Source organism: Littorina saxatilis, linkage group LG1, assembly GCF_037325665.1.
Source record: "Littorina saxatilis isolate snail1 linkage group LG1, US_GU_Lsax_2.0, whole genome shotgun sequence".
Lineage (NCBI taxonomy): Eukaryota > Metazoa > Mollusca > Gastropoda > Littorinimorpha > Littorinidae > Littorina > Littorina saxatilis.
This window is the reverse complement of record NC_090245.1, coordinates 48,129,005-48,143,042: the sequence shown is the minus strand read 5'-3', so window position 1 is coordinate 48,143,042 and position 14,038 is coordinate 48,129,005. Positions and strand designations below refer to the sequence as shown.

The 14,038-nt window shown below is 42.6% G+C and overlaps 2 protein-coding genes across 5 annotated transcripts in view; one reads left to right on the top strand and one right to left on the bottom strand.

Annotated features, from left to right (window-relative positions):
* The first annotated feature begins 6,948 nt into the window (after positions 1-6,948).
* On the top strand, positions 6,949-7,470 carry LOC138976926 (uncharacterized). Its single transcript, XM_070349856.1, has one exon. The coding sequence runs from the start codon at positions 6,949-6,951 to the stop codon at positions 7,468-7,470; it is 522 nt and encodes a 173-aa protein (XP_070205957.1).
* Positions 7,471-11,182: 3,712 nt separating this feature from the next.
* The window catches only part of LOC138972050 (uncharacterized), a 34,154-nt gene continuing 31,298 nt past the window's right edge, over positions 11,183-14,038 (bottom strand). For all 4 annotated transcript variants that reach the window (XM_070344898.1, XM_070344906.1, XM_070344903.1 and 1 more), the window contains exons 2-3: positions 12,671-13,375; positions 11,183-12,089 (exon numbers count right to left, since the gene is read on the bottom strand). In XM_070344898.1, coding sequence (XP_070200999.1) covers positions 11,685-12,089; positions 12,671-13,375 — 1,110 coding nt within the window. In that variant the 3' untranslated portion in view covers positions 11,183-11,684. The remainder of the gene's footprint in view (positions 12,090-12,670; positions 13,376-14,038) is intronic.

The following is a 14,038-nucleotide window of genomic DNA, read 5'->3' as shown; positions in this document are numbered from 1 at the left end:
TGTGTGTGTGTATGTGTGTGTGTGTGTGTGTGTGTGTGTGTGTGTGTGTGTGTGTGTGTGCGTGTGTCTGTGTGTGTGTGTAGAGCGATTCAGACTAACCTACTGCACCGATCTTTATGAAATTTGACATGAGAGTTCCTGGGAATGATATCCCCGGATGTTGTTTTCTTTTTTTCGATAAATGTCTTTGATGACGTCATATCCGGCTTTTTGTAAAAGTTGAGGCGGTACTGTCACACCCTCATTTTTCAATCAAATTGATTGAAATTTTGGCCAAGCAATCTTCGACGAAGGCCGGACTTCGGTATGGCATTTCAGTTTGGTGGCTTAAAAATTAATTAATGAATTTGGTCATTAAAAATCTGAAAATTGTAAAAAACAATTTTTTTTATAAAACGATCCAAATTTACGTTCATCTTATTCTTCATTATTTTCTGATTCCAAAAACATATAAATATGTTATATTTGGATTAAAAACAAGCTCTGAAAATTAAAAATATAAAAATTAGGATTAAAATTAAATTTCCGAAATCGTTTCAAAAACTATTTCATCTTATTCCTTGTCGGTTCCTGATTCCAAAAACATATAGATATGGTATGTTTGGATTAAAAACACGCTCAGAAAGTTAAAACGAAGAGAGGTACAGTAAAGCGTGCTATGAAGCACAGCGCAACCGCTGCCGCGCCAAACAGGCTCGTCACTTTCACTGCCTTTTGCACTAGCGGCGGACTACGTTCAGTTTCATTCTGTGAGTTCCACAGCTTGACTAAATGTAGTAATTTCGCCTTACGCGACTTGTTGTTTGATGCCGACAGACATCCTGAACTCAGGTCAAAATAATGAGTTCGGGTCATTCTCTCTCTGACCGGACGCTACAGTCCTACGCGAATCTATCAAAACAAAAATACAGAGTTATCTCCCATATGGTTTTCGCGAGCATGATCTAAATTTGAGATCAGTGTTCGCGGGACGAAAATGATTGCAGATTGGCGGACTTCGACAGTGATCTCCGTTCTTTTCTTCACAGTTATGATAAAGACATCGTTCTACTTGAAGGTCAAAACAAGTCGAAATTTTGGGACTGCTGCCGGAAGGAGACCGTAATATATAGTTTCATCACTGTCAACTGGTTACAGAAAAAAATCGTCTGCTCCAGTGAGTGCCGAAACCAAACGGTTGATTCATTATCACGTGACACTTTTGCCATATTTAGAGTTGTTTGCACAGTAAATACAGCCGCGAAAAATAGCTCGCTTGAAACTGTCTTACATATCAATTCCTTTGTAATTTAAAAATTACAAAACACCATGAAAAATCATTATCGACGATCGCGAATCTGCTTATATCAATAATACATTACAAAAAGCTCTAAATGTGTAAACAAATCGGTTTCCTTGGAATTGCCAGACAAGGAAACTCAAGGCATCCTGTCAGGGAGAGAATGAGCCGAACTCATTTTGACCTGAGTTCAGGATGGCCGACAGATTGACTAAATGTTTTTTTTTATCGCTTTAAAGTCAACCTCAAAGATGAATTGATTCTAATGTTTATTTTTTGAATTTTTGAATGTATTGAGTGTTCATATGCTTGATGTGACAATGTTAGACGGTAGATTATTCCCACTGTTAACAACTGAACAAGGAAGTTAGTACAAACAAAAACTTCTCGGATGTGCATAGACATTAGTGTGAACAGCGGTTTTAGTCACAGTCTCTGCGAGTTTGTGTGCTCCAAGACTGGAAAAAATGGAACGTTACCTCTCAAAACACGCTGCCGGGCGGCCACGCATGACTGGGCATCATCCGAAACATGTCCATCGTTTTCACATGACCAGCAAATGCCGGTACACCAGTGAACGACATATTCAAATGGACCTTTGGTAGTACTTGTTACAATCTTTTGTCTGCGGTTTGTACACGAGGTCTGGACGGCAGTAACACTCCCAACATTACGGCTAAGTCAGTCTCTCCTGATTACTCACGTCAGTCAGTGAGTCAAAAATTTACCCAATTTTTCAGTTTCTGACACACAAAAAGAAGGCCAAATAAAAATGTATCAAACAAACGGCATACTGCTCAGGTGGGCCTAACACAGCAAGTCAGTGAACACTGATGTGTGTGTGTGTGCGTGTGTGTGTGTGTGTGTGTGTGTGTGTGTGTGTGTGTGTGTGTGTGTGTGCGGTGTGTGTGTGTGTGAGTGAGTGTGTGTCTGTGTGTGTCTGTGTGTCAGTGTGTGTGTGTCTGTGTGTGACTCGAGAGTGCGTGCGTGCGTGCGTGTGTATCTGTGTGTGTGCCAGTGTGTGTGTCAGCCTAGCGCAGCGTGCGTGCGTGTGTGATAAAGAAAAAGAGAGCGAGTGAAAGAGAAAGATTTGGTTTTTGACGATGTTAGCTTTGAAAATATCGAAAAACATACAGGGTGACCCCAAAAAATGCAACCCTAAAAATTGTTAATAACTTCTACATCTGTTGACCGAATCACTTCATATTTAGGGGACATAAACTTCAGCCTATGCATGACTCTTCCACGAAGTGACAAGTGTATAGATCAAATGGTCTGACTTTTGTGCAATTTCAAACATGTTGCCAAATTCGCGGATCGACTCCACAGTACGAGGTTTGAAATTGAGCGGTACCCAAACTAACCCGATTTAAGCCCTCCTGATTGTTACCTTTTGGGTAATTCGAATGACAGAGTATACCTTAATCAACATTAGACAATCAGTGACTTGAATACAGCAATTACAGTCAGGATCAGTGCATTTCCCTTGGATGGATGCGTTCATGTCATTGGTGAATTTCAGTTGCGCGACATTGTGCAAGTGTAACTTTACAACGAAGGGGTTCCTTTTTCCAGTCAGTTGAGTTTAGCAAATATGTTCATAGTTTTTGTGCATGAACTTCAGTTTGTCCACGAACATTCTACAAAGTTTCGAATCCGTAGGTAAAAGGGTCCGACATTTACGTTTTCTCCACAATGTGTTCCAAATTACACCTCCGAAATTGTCAATGACACAATTTTTCTGTCTAGGAATTGCCCTGAACCGAGCTGTAACTGCTTTTTTCAGGTCACCGATGATCTAGGGGGCGGAGGAGGTGTTTGTGTATACTCAGCCATTCAGATAATCCAAAAGGTAAAAGTCTGGAGGGTTTAGATTAGGTATAGGTATTGCTACCGCTCAATGTCAAACTTCGTTCTTTTGAGTCGATCGCCGAATTTTGATTTTTTTTTTAAATTGCACAAAAGTCAGACCCTTTGATCTACAAAATTGCCACGTTTTAGAAGGGTCGTGCATAGGCTGAAGTTTATGTCCCCCAACTATAAAGTCATTCTGTCAACAGATGTAGAAGTTATTAGCATTGTTTAGGGTTGCATTTTTTTGGGTCACCCTGTAGCTCAGTCGTACTGCTTGACCGCTAACCAAGATATTTGCAAATATAATCGTATGAACATATCAATTGATACACAGTAGAATACCTGGCATGAATCCAGATTTTGGAGGCGTTAACAAATTAGACAAAGAACAAGAAAAAGAAAAAACCTGTTATTTATTTTCAAATAAGAAAAAACACACGCTTCTAACACCGTTCAAACGCAGCTGAGCAGGAAGAGAGATATTTATACTTAATACAATTTTACTTTATACACCACAACACAAATAACGATCATCATTTCACTATATGTCACAAATCTGCCGCGTAGAGTCACTCAGTACCGTACGTTCAATAAGTGTCATTTCACACTATGGCACAATTTTGCCACGTAGAGTCATCAATGCTCATTAACTGAGCGACATTTCATTGTATGGCATATTTTTTGGGTGAACAGTCACAAATGTAGGGGAAGGGAGGGCAAGTCGACCCCCTCGGGTATGTCGTCCCCCCTCGATTTTGAGAACATGACACTGCAGGGGTGATTATCATCGATTTCATAAGCCAGAGTTACCCAACCTGAATCAGTTGAAGAAAAAAAACCGTCGAAATAAACGGGCCCAGCAAAGCGGTAAGTCTTTGTCAATTTTGATGGTTTCCACTCTAAAATTGTTGCACGAAAAAAACAACAGTCAGTGCATGGGAGCCGCTGATTCGTAAAATGCACCAGATCTGCAAAAAAGCTTTGGCTTTCATAACAACTAGTCGAAAGTTTTGATCTCAGGCTATCCCAGGAACAATGGTAAATAGCAATGTTCAGCGAGTACCATGATCGGGTAATTCGTCCCCCCCTTTGTCGTGTAACTCGACCCGGGTCACAATACCCGACTATGGGTCCATATCACTCTCTCGTCTGTGTAGACTCTTTAATCTCCAAGAAATAGTGTCAGATGAAGAACCCGTAAAAGTTCTTTGTATGTATTTGAAATAAAAGTGAACGTAGCCTTAAAAAAATAATATTCGAAGTTGTGTGTTGATTAATTAATTAAGACAGAGAGAGAGAGAGAGAGAGAGAGAGAGAGAGAGAGAGAGAGAGAGAGAGAGAGAGAGAGAGAGATAGATAGAGACAGAGAGAGACAGAGAGAGACAGAGAGAGACAGAGAGAGAGAGAGGGGGGGGGGGGGGGGTGCGCTTTCCCGTCATTGGAAGTGCGCGTATACTAGTAGGCCTATTAAACTATTTCACGTTCACGCAACCTGAAATGGGCGACACAAATCAATTACAAGTCCAATTTGTAAATATATTTTCCCATTTGCTTCGCTTTGAACCAGAGCAACTAATAAGTATAGATGTTTGAACATCTATCCCTTCAAATACTCACCCTCCCTGCATAGCCAAGACGTCGATCGACTTCTGACGTAGGCCGACTCATTATGACGTCATTCTCACTTCCGATTAACAAAACTGACACAGAAAAGTTACTTCAGTCAATTTCATATGTCGAGGTGATGCTATTGGGTAATATGAACAACCTTTTCCACCTGGACGAATTACCCGCCCCCCATGGACGAGTTGCCCTCCATGGAGGGCAAGTCGTTCATGCTTCAGGATTTTTTTCTTTTATATTTTATTGAAAAACCGTGCCAGTTGGATCGTTCATATTCCACACAACGCTTACACGAAAGAGAACACACCAGGTTTTACAACAAAAACAATCTTTTTTTTAAAAAGACGAGAGGTATAAGCTGCATTTGTTAGAGGGGTCGACTTGCCCTCCCTTCCCCTATGTTAACGGAATATTGTTTTTCTGTGTGGCACTACTGATTTCGTCCTATATAGAGTGACCAATGTCGCTCAGTCTGTGTCATTCCACTGTAAGGATAACGATATGTGGATCACCGACGTATGTTCAATGAGTTCTCTGCCGGTACTAAGCCAAAGTTTTGGATTCTGCCGGCGTTACCCATGCAGATGCAGAGCAGAGTATAATTACACATTGTGGCACTTTGTCGTTAAGTAGATCGTCGATGAATGTTTCATGCAAGTAGGGGAAGGGCTCCTAATATGGACCGGCTCCTAATATGGACCACCCCCTTTCCATGGAAATAACAAGGCAAGAGCACTCATAAATGATTGCAAGCGATAGAGTTACTCTCCCTTGCTGACTTGCAGAGGTTAAATATGTCCGGGAAAGCACGGAAGCCCAAACGGTGAGTCCTTTTCCCTTTTGATAGCTTACACTCTAAATCTGACCCTCGAAACTCATCAGTGTTTTTGCACATAAATAGCTTACAAGATAAACCACACCTTCTATCGGACACCTCAGGGTGTCTGTATTGTATGTTGCGAGTGTTGGCTTTCTGTAATCCTGGAGAACGAAGAGTAAAACCAAATACTGAAGGATGCATGGGCGCCTATTATGGACCGCCTGTGGGCGCGTAATATGGACCGGTCCATATTAGGGGACCAAAGGTCCATATTAGGCGCCGTAAACTTTACAAAGTGATTGCAGATGAATCAAGACATCACAAAAGAATAGAACAATTCCAAACAGCTTGGCATGACGTCATTAAGTTCCTGACCACATGAAGTCATGCTGCTTGGAGGTCTCGGACACCTAAACTTTATTTTTTAGTCATGGCGAACATTGAAGTTTAAAATCTTACCAAGAAGAAACTTACCAATAGAGAATACTACATGGCTTGCTGTGTCGTACCAGATTTACACGAGTTGTTTTTTTAAATATTGAACTGCGAGCGAAAGCGAGCTGTTCACTATTTGAAAAAGCAACGAGTGTAAATCTGGTACTGAACAGCAAGCCATGTAGTATTCTGTTTATCCTACATACTGTACTTACGTGTATTTTACTGAAAATGTCCTGCATTCGAGGCAGCTAAATTGAAGACGCTTGTTTTAGAACCTCGATCTCTTCTAAAGCCTCGTGCAATCTATTACGTCAAAGCAAAGAAACGTCACTCTGAAAGTGTGGCGTGACGTGTTAGTTCTAAAGATTCATCGAGGGTAATTAGCGAGCGCAATTTGTGTTTCTATAATGACGTTTGTCTCGGTAACTTTGGCATCATAAGCAGTGGAAAAACAGGTCCCTGCCAGACTTGCCTGACATGACCTCATTTACATGATATACACACGTGTGATTTGAACGATTATTATCCCACGGGTGTCTCTCTCACGTATGTAGGATAAACATCTTTATTTATGGGTTGTGTGTGTGTGTGTGTGTGTGTGTGTGTGTGTGTGTGTGTTTAGGTGTGTGTGTGTGCTATACCTATCCCGTGTCTCTATTTTTTCAGTGGCCAATGGACTCACGAAGTGCTAAGCACGGCATTGGACGCCTACTACTATGGCCTTGGGTTGAACGTGTGTTCAAGGGAATATAACATTCCGAAAGCAACCTTGAAGCGTCATATAACGAACAAGAACAATTAGTAGGCAAATGGAAAGACAAAACTTCTCGGCAGACACCAGCTGTTGCCAGAAGAAATTGAGGCTCAGCTGGTGAAGCACATTCTCTCTCTGTGTAATTCTTTTTTCGGGATTACATGTACTAGGCGGGCACTGATGGCTCTCGCGTTTGAGATCGCGGATATGAACGGCATGTCGCACACATTTAACAAAGAGAAAAATATGGCTGGAAAGAAATGGTATCAGACGTTCATGCGAAGGCACCCTGAGATCAGTTTGAGGCAGCCGGAGCCAACGTTATTGGCTCGAGCCCAAGCATTCAACAAAGAAGCTGTTTATCGCTACTTTGACCTGCTTGAGAAGATCATCGATGAAAACGGACTGGTAGGTTCACACATCTACAATATGGATGAAACTGGCGTCAGCACTGTCCAGAAGAAGTGCCAGAAGGTGCTTGGCCAGAAGGGAACACATCAAATAGGCTCTCTTTCGAGCGGGGAACGTGGCACAAACACAACGGTTGTATGCTGTGTGTCGGCCAATGGCAACTACGTACCACCTATGGGGATATTCAAACGGAAGCGTATGCCCCCAGAACTAGCGGATGGAGCGCCACTTGGTTCCATTGTCACAAGCAATGAGAGTGGGTGGATGGACACTGACACCTTTTGCGACTGACTTGAACATTTCATCCGACATGTAAAGCCGACAGTGGATGAGAAAGTTCTACTCATTCTTGATGGCCACAAGAGCCACACCTGTAACATCAGAGCAATCAATCAAGCCAAGGAAAACGGCGTGATCCTGTTGTCGTTACCACCACACACAACACACAAAATGCAGCCCATGGACCGCTCACTCTTCAAACCCGTCTCACCCACCACCGCCTCTAAGTACAGGCTGCTAGATCGCCGCCACTTCAATCACTGGCTACAGAATCAGAGGTGTCTCCACCACAATCAGTTTCTGAATACAGTGGTACCTGCGATGAAAGGACACTCTTGGGACCAGCAAAAAGTGTCCCTACATTGCAGGTGGCCTTTCATGACAGGTATACTTTGGGAGAAATGATATAAAAAGGGACAAGAGAAGATGTCCTTTTAAGGGAGGTGTCCTCTCACGGGAGGGTCCACACATTGCAGGTACTGCTGTACTCAACATCGCTGCCGTCGCCACTGCAAGAACCACATTATTGCAACCATCAGCAGCGGATGCGGAGCAATCACAATCGCAGCTATCCAGATCACCTGTTTCTGAATACATGTTTTCAGAATCAACGCAGCCCTTGGTATCACCACGACCAGATGTTGCAACCTCATCACCATCGGCTTCAGAACAACAACCATGGTCACCTCGGGCAACTACTGACGGACCATCACGACCATCAGGGACGGATGCTTCATCAGGTGTACCCTTTCCTTCAACATTTGAAATAAACATCGGCGTTGATAATCACTCAGAGCAGCTTTGCATTATGCGTTCGGGATTACAACGCAACTCATCGTGCAAACTCGACAGACGATTCCCAGGTTGTGTTAACCTCACCACCTCCCACCCCCCCATATTATTTTTACACCCCCGGTATAGGGGTGTGTATAGGATTCGCTCCATGTGTTTGTTTGTTTGTTTGTGTTCGCATATAGATCTCAAGAATGAACGGACCGATCGTCACCAAACTTGGTGAACAGGTTCTATACATTCCTGAGACGGTCCTTACAAAAATTGGGACCAGTCAAACTCACGGTTAGGGAGTTATTGGTGGATTAAGATTCTACAAGGACTTATAGAGGGACATATTCATGGTCAAAGGGAAATAACCTTCTCAGTTGGTGGCAGTGAGAATGGTTATTTCCCTTTGACCAACGGGGGTGTTTTTCCTACCTCGGAGGAATTTCTTGTTTCTTTAATAATTAGCAATGACAATCTGACAATTTTTTGATTCACATTAAATCATCAAGGCACGGTACCATTAATATCTTCCTCCTGGCCCCCCGTTACCCCCCCCCCCCCCTCCGCCCACCCGTCATTTCTTTAACACTTTTTGCCGAATTTAACTTCGAAAGTAATGAACATAAATTGTCCATGTTGACTTTTTTCATTTGTTTCACGATATGTATCTGTTTTGTTCCTGTTGACGATGTATTTATGTGTCGATAAAATAGTTTTACAGTTTGATGATTTTTTCGCAAGGGCATTTGCTCATTTATCAGCATACACAATTTTGACATTAGAGATGAGGTTTAAAGTTGTTGTTGTTTCTACTTCACACATACGAACTATTGATTCTTTTGTCGTAAAATAAAGTTGAATTTCACTGCACTATGAGGCGATCTCTACCTGTCAATTTTGATGAGTCCGCTTCGTTTCTGTTCTTCGTGACTGTTATGTTGTATTTTGATTCTTCTTCTTGTTGAACTGAATGAAATTGTTCAGGTTTACGTTTGAATAAACTTTAAAGTGACATACTTGGTTGTAGCGTGTTATTTTGAATGTTTGTGGAGTATTTAAAAGTGGTCCATATTAGGAGCCTCACAGGTCCATATTAGGAGCCCATGCTCCTAATATGGACCACTAGCAACTTTTTCTTTGTTTAATTTTTGCTGAGTTTCTAGCACAGCTTGCTAGGTGGAATTCAACTTGAGGGTACCCTAGACAAAGAACAACCACCATGCAAAATATTATACTTGTTGGTGATAAAACAAGCTAGTTATTAGCTATAATAAAAAGGTGGTCCATATTAGGAGCCCTTCCCCTATAATTACACTTTATGGCACTTTTTTGTTATGTAGATCACCGACGTATGTTCCATGAGTATAATTACACTTTATGGCACTATTTCGTTATGTAGATCACCGACGTATGTTCCATGAGTATAATTACACATTATGGCACTATTTCGTTATGTAGATCACCGACGTATGTTCCATGAGTATAATTACACTTTATGGCACTATTTCGTTATGTAGATCACCGACGTATGTTCCATGAGTATAATTACACTTTATGGCACTATTTCGTTATGTAGCAGTGTCACCGACGTATGTTCAATAAGTGTCATTTCTCTTTATGACACTATTTCGTTATGTAGGGGAAAGGCTCCTAATATGGACCGGCTCCTAATATGGACCACCTCCAGTTCTGACAAACTAACGGCGCTAGAGCGCTCAAAACAATTTCATTCGCTGTATTCACCCCCTCTGGATAACCTGCACATGTCAAAACAGTTGCAGAAACACAAACCTCAAAACCGTTAGTCTTTTTCTCTTTTTTACACTTTTGGCAGCGTTCACTCTAAATTTGCCGCCTAAAACGGACTCGTTTCTGTCCACAGCCAAAGCTTTTATCACACAAAACTTGCTGTATATGACAGCTAAGACCGTATTTGTTACATTTTAGCAGTGTTGACCCCGATCGAGTTTCCACTGCAAACAAAAAATAATAGCAAAATCTCAAAGTATGTGTGAGTCCCCTAATATGGACCACCTTCAACAAATCGAAGAAAATAAAAGCTAAAGGCTATTTTCATTAATTCATTAAGAAGCTCCACCTTCAACAAATCGAAGAAAATAAAAGCTAAAGGCTATTTTCATTAATTCATTAAGAAGCCCCGTCGCGATATAACCTTGAATGGTTGAAAACGACGTTAAACACCAAATAAAGAAAGAAAGAAAAGAATTAAGAAGCTTTCTGAAAATAACCTATAACTAGCCCTCGAGATTTCAAAAAATATAACAAATAGTCTTCTTTTCGTGGAAGTTGATAATTTCACTTATTTTCGCTATGTTTTTGATAAGCTTCTTTAGTTTCCTGGTGTGCTTCAAATAATGCTCTCATCAACCCAAAACAGATAAATCTAAAGCATATTTTAATTAGTCTGACTTGCACACTAAGTTGTATCATGTTATTTTGAAGTATAGGGGGCTTTTTACAGTGATTCGTGAAGGCCTCTCCACTGGTCCATATTAGGCGCCCAGGCTCCTAATAAGGACCATTTGTGATTTTTTTCTGTATTTAATTTTTGCTGAATGTCTATCTGAGCTATTTTACTCTAATTAAGCCTAACAGTTAACCTTAGAGAGAAGGACTACCAAACACAAAATGAAACTTCTTCGCAAGAAAACAAGTTAGTTATCAGCATAAAACAAAAAGCGGTCCATATTAGGAGCCCTTCCCCTAGATCAACCAGACGTATGTTCCATGAGTATAAAAAACACTTTATGGCACTATTTCGTTATGTAGATATCCGACGTACGTATGTTCAATGAGTGCCAATTCTCTCTATGGCACTATTTCGTTGTTTAGTCTGAGCAATGTATGTTCAACGGGTGTCGTTTCACTGTATGTGACCATTTCGTTCTACTTGTATAGATAGTCATGCAGAAAGGTATCATTTTATCTGTTACATTTATTGGAATCATCGTTCAAAGCGATGTATAATCACAAAATCTACATTTAAGTATTTGAACCATGTTAAAACGAAGATGTTTATAAAAAAAAAAGAGTATTATAAAGTAACTGACAACAGTGGTTTTTTTGGTATAAACCCAGGTGGTAGCCTATCTGTCAACTTGAAAACGCTAAAAATAAATTGAATTTTTTATTGTGACTATTGATTTTAACTTGTAAACTCGAAAAAAAAGAATGCACCACTTATTGCGCATCAGTTTCAAAATCAATTCCTGTAATATTTTAATGGAAGTTTCCGTTCTCTAAAAGGTGCTTGTTGTGGCTGTTTGATTTATTTTAGCCATGGTTTACGAATGGTTTATTTTACATGACTGTCAGTTCTACACATTGCGAAATGTGTACATGTCTGTGAGTTCTACACATTGGGAAATGTGTACATGTCTCTGAGTTCTACACATTGCGAAATGTGTACATGCCTGTGAGTTCTACACATTGCGCAAGGTGTACATGCCCGTCAGCTCCGCACAAGGCACGTGCGTCACGTTAGCTGCCTTCAGCCCCACGTCCCTCCTGTGGTCGTATTCAGGCGACACACACTGCTCCGCGTCGTACAGCCTGGCCAGCTCTGCCCGCGCCAGACGAGGAACCAGCACACGCACTCCCTCGAACGTCTCTGACCTCAGCGGTACGACGTTCTGGTAGTGAAACGTCATGTCTTTGGGGAAGGCGAAGGGCACGAGCGACCAGACGAAGCGCTGATCTGAGGTGACGAGCATAATGTCCACGCTGGGGAACCCCTTGGCCTTGCCCGGGGTGAGGTAGAAGAGCTTCCACTGTGCCCCCGCCCCTCCCACCACCCGTAACCCCAGGCCAGGCAGACACGATAGGATCTGAAACACAAACCATCATTAATCCTTATCGAATCCAATGTTTGATGACAAAAACGACGTCTGATTGGCTCTTGACATACCAACTTTTTTGTCATTCCTCAGTGAGCATAATATTATAGCCTTTTGTTTCATCTTCATCAACCTCGACCTCCGGCCTCGGTCGATAAAGATAAAACAGAAGACAATGTGCTCCCCTCGGACTGCCAAAACAGCTGGTTTCTCACGAAATCATTGAACACTTTATATTATTATGAAAGGTGGATGACGGCGTTGCTGAATCAATCAATCAAGCCAAATCTCGGGACAATTCAGCTACGAGTGCATACGGCTAGCTTCTCTGGTGAAACGTCTCCTATACTATGCATTCCATTGGTGTTTTTTTTTATTATTTGGTTTTTTTACGCAACCTTGATGGGAATTACTCAAATGTGGGAAGCTTAGCCTTCCAGTCATGTTAAAGCGAATCTCAGCCAAGTGGCTCGTCATGACGCAGGTTTCTTGAACACACACACACACACACACACACACACACACACACACACACACACACACACACACACAGGGGGAGGAGGAAGACTGACCTTCCAGGCCCTGTGTGCGTGCTGGACGTTCAAGGCCACGTCAAGGTCATCGTCCCAGGGAATCAAGCCGCCGTGCCGGTACCAGCCCAGCAGGGACCCCGCCGTCAGGAAATACGTCACGCCGGCCGCGCGACACGCCAGGTCAAACGTCATCAGTAGCGTCACGGCGGACTGTGTGTCAGCGGGGGTCAGGAGAGGTCGGAATCGCCCGTACTTCGCCACCCTCTCGCCAGACTGGCTCAGCCAGTGGTCAGCACGCCGCTGTGTGTGTGAGGCACGGAGCAAGACAGCAGCGGACACGTTTCTCAGCGAAGCTACCTCAGACTGTACGTGCCGTGGTTCCAGGAAGAAGTCTCGGTCGGCCTGCAGAGCGTCTTGGAGGCCCTGCTGACTGTGACGTCGCGTGGCTGTGTCCCTGCTCACTGCGATGAGGTAAGCCGTCAGCTCACCGTCCCAGCCAGAAGGGTTCTGCGCGCTCGTCGAGCACGGTTGAGGTAGGAAGTATAGCGGCGTTGACGCATGTATGACGTTGTACATCCTCACGATGTCAAGGGTGCTGACGTCACGCCAGATACGCGGCCAGACGGGGATGAGAGAGTTACGCAGGGGACGTACCATCACGACGACAACTAGCAGCAACAGTACACCCGCCACGTAGCGAAAGATAAGCCTGGATCTGGAGTTTCTGGACAGGAACATGCTGGCCTGAAACAGAACGACGTCAATGTTCACGTAGGAAATGTTTGTTTGTTTGTTTGTTACAAGTTTACAGTCAATGCGGTCAGCACTTGGTCACATCCACATTGTAAAACAACAATCTCGATGTAGTCCGGAAAAATTGTCCCCATACTTTTTTCCTTTTTTCGATAAACGTCTTGATGACGTACGTCATATCCGGCTTTTGGTGAAAGTTGAGGCGGCATTGTGACGACCTCACTTTTCTACCAAATTGATTGAAATTTTGGTCAAACAATCTTTGACTCAGTCCGGACTATGGGATTGCATTTCAGCTCGCATGCTTAACAATTAATTTATTAGTTTGTTCATTAAAGTTGTCATTAAAATTGCACTGTATCAATTCCTGAAACCAAAAATCAAAAAAATATATATCATGTTAACTCTCAAACTGTGCTCACAACTAAATTAAATATAAAGCCTGGACTTCATCTGAGATGATGATTCCAAGTGTGTACACAGGGGTGGGGACGTAGCTCAGTTGGTAGCGCGCTGGCTTTGTAGCCAGTTGGTCGCTATCAGCGTGGGTTCGATCCCCACGTTCGGCGAGAGATTTATTTCTCGGAGTCAACTTTGTGCAGACTCTCTTCGGTGTCCGAACACCCCCGTGTGCACACATGCGCACGAAAAAGA

Coding starts and splice junctions, on each gene's coding strand:
- LOC138976926 (XM_070349856.1), top strand. CDS start 6,949: ATGGCTCTCGCGTTTGAGATCGCGGATATGAACGGCATGTCGCACACA.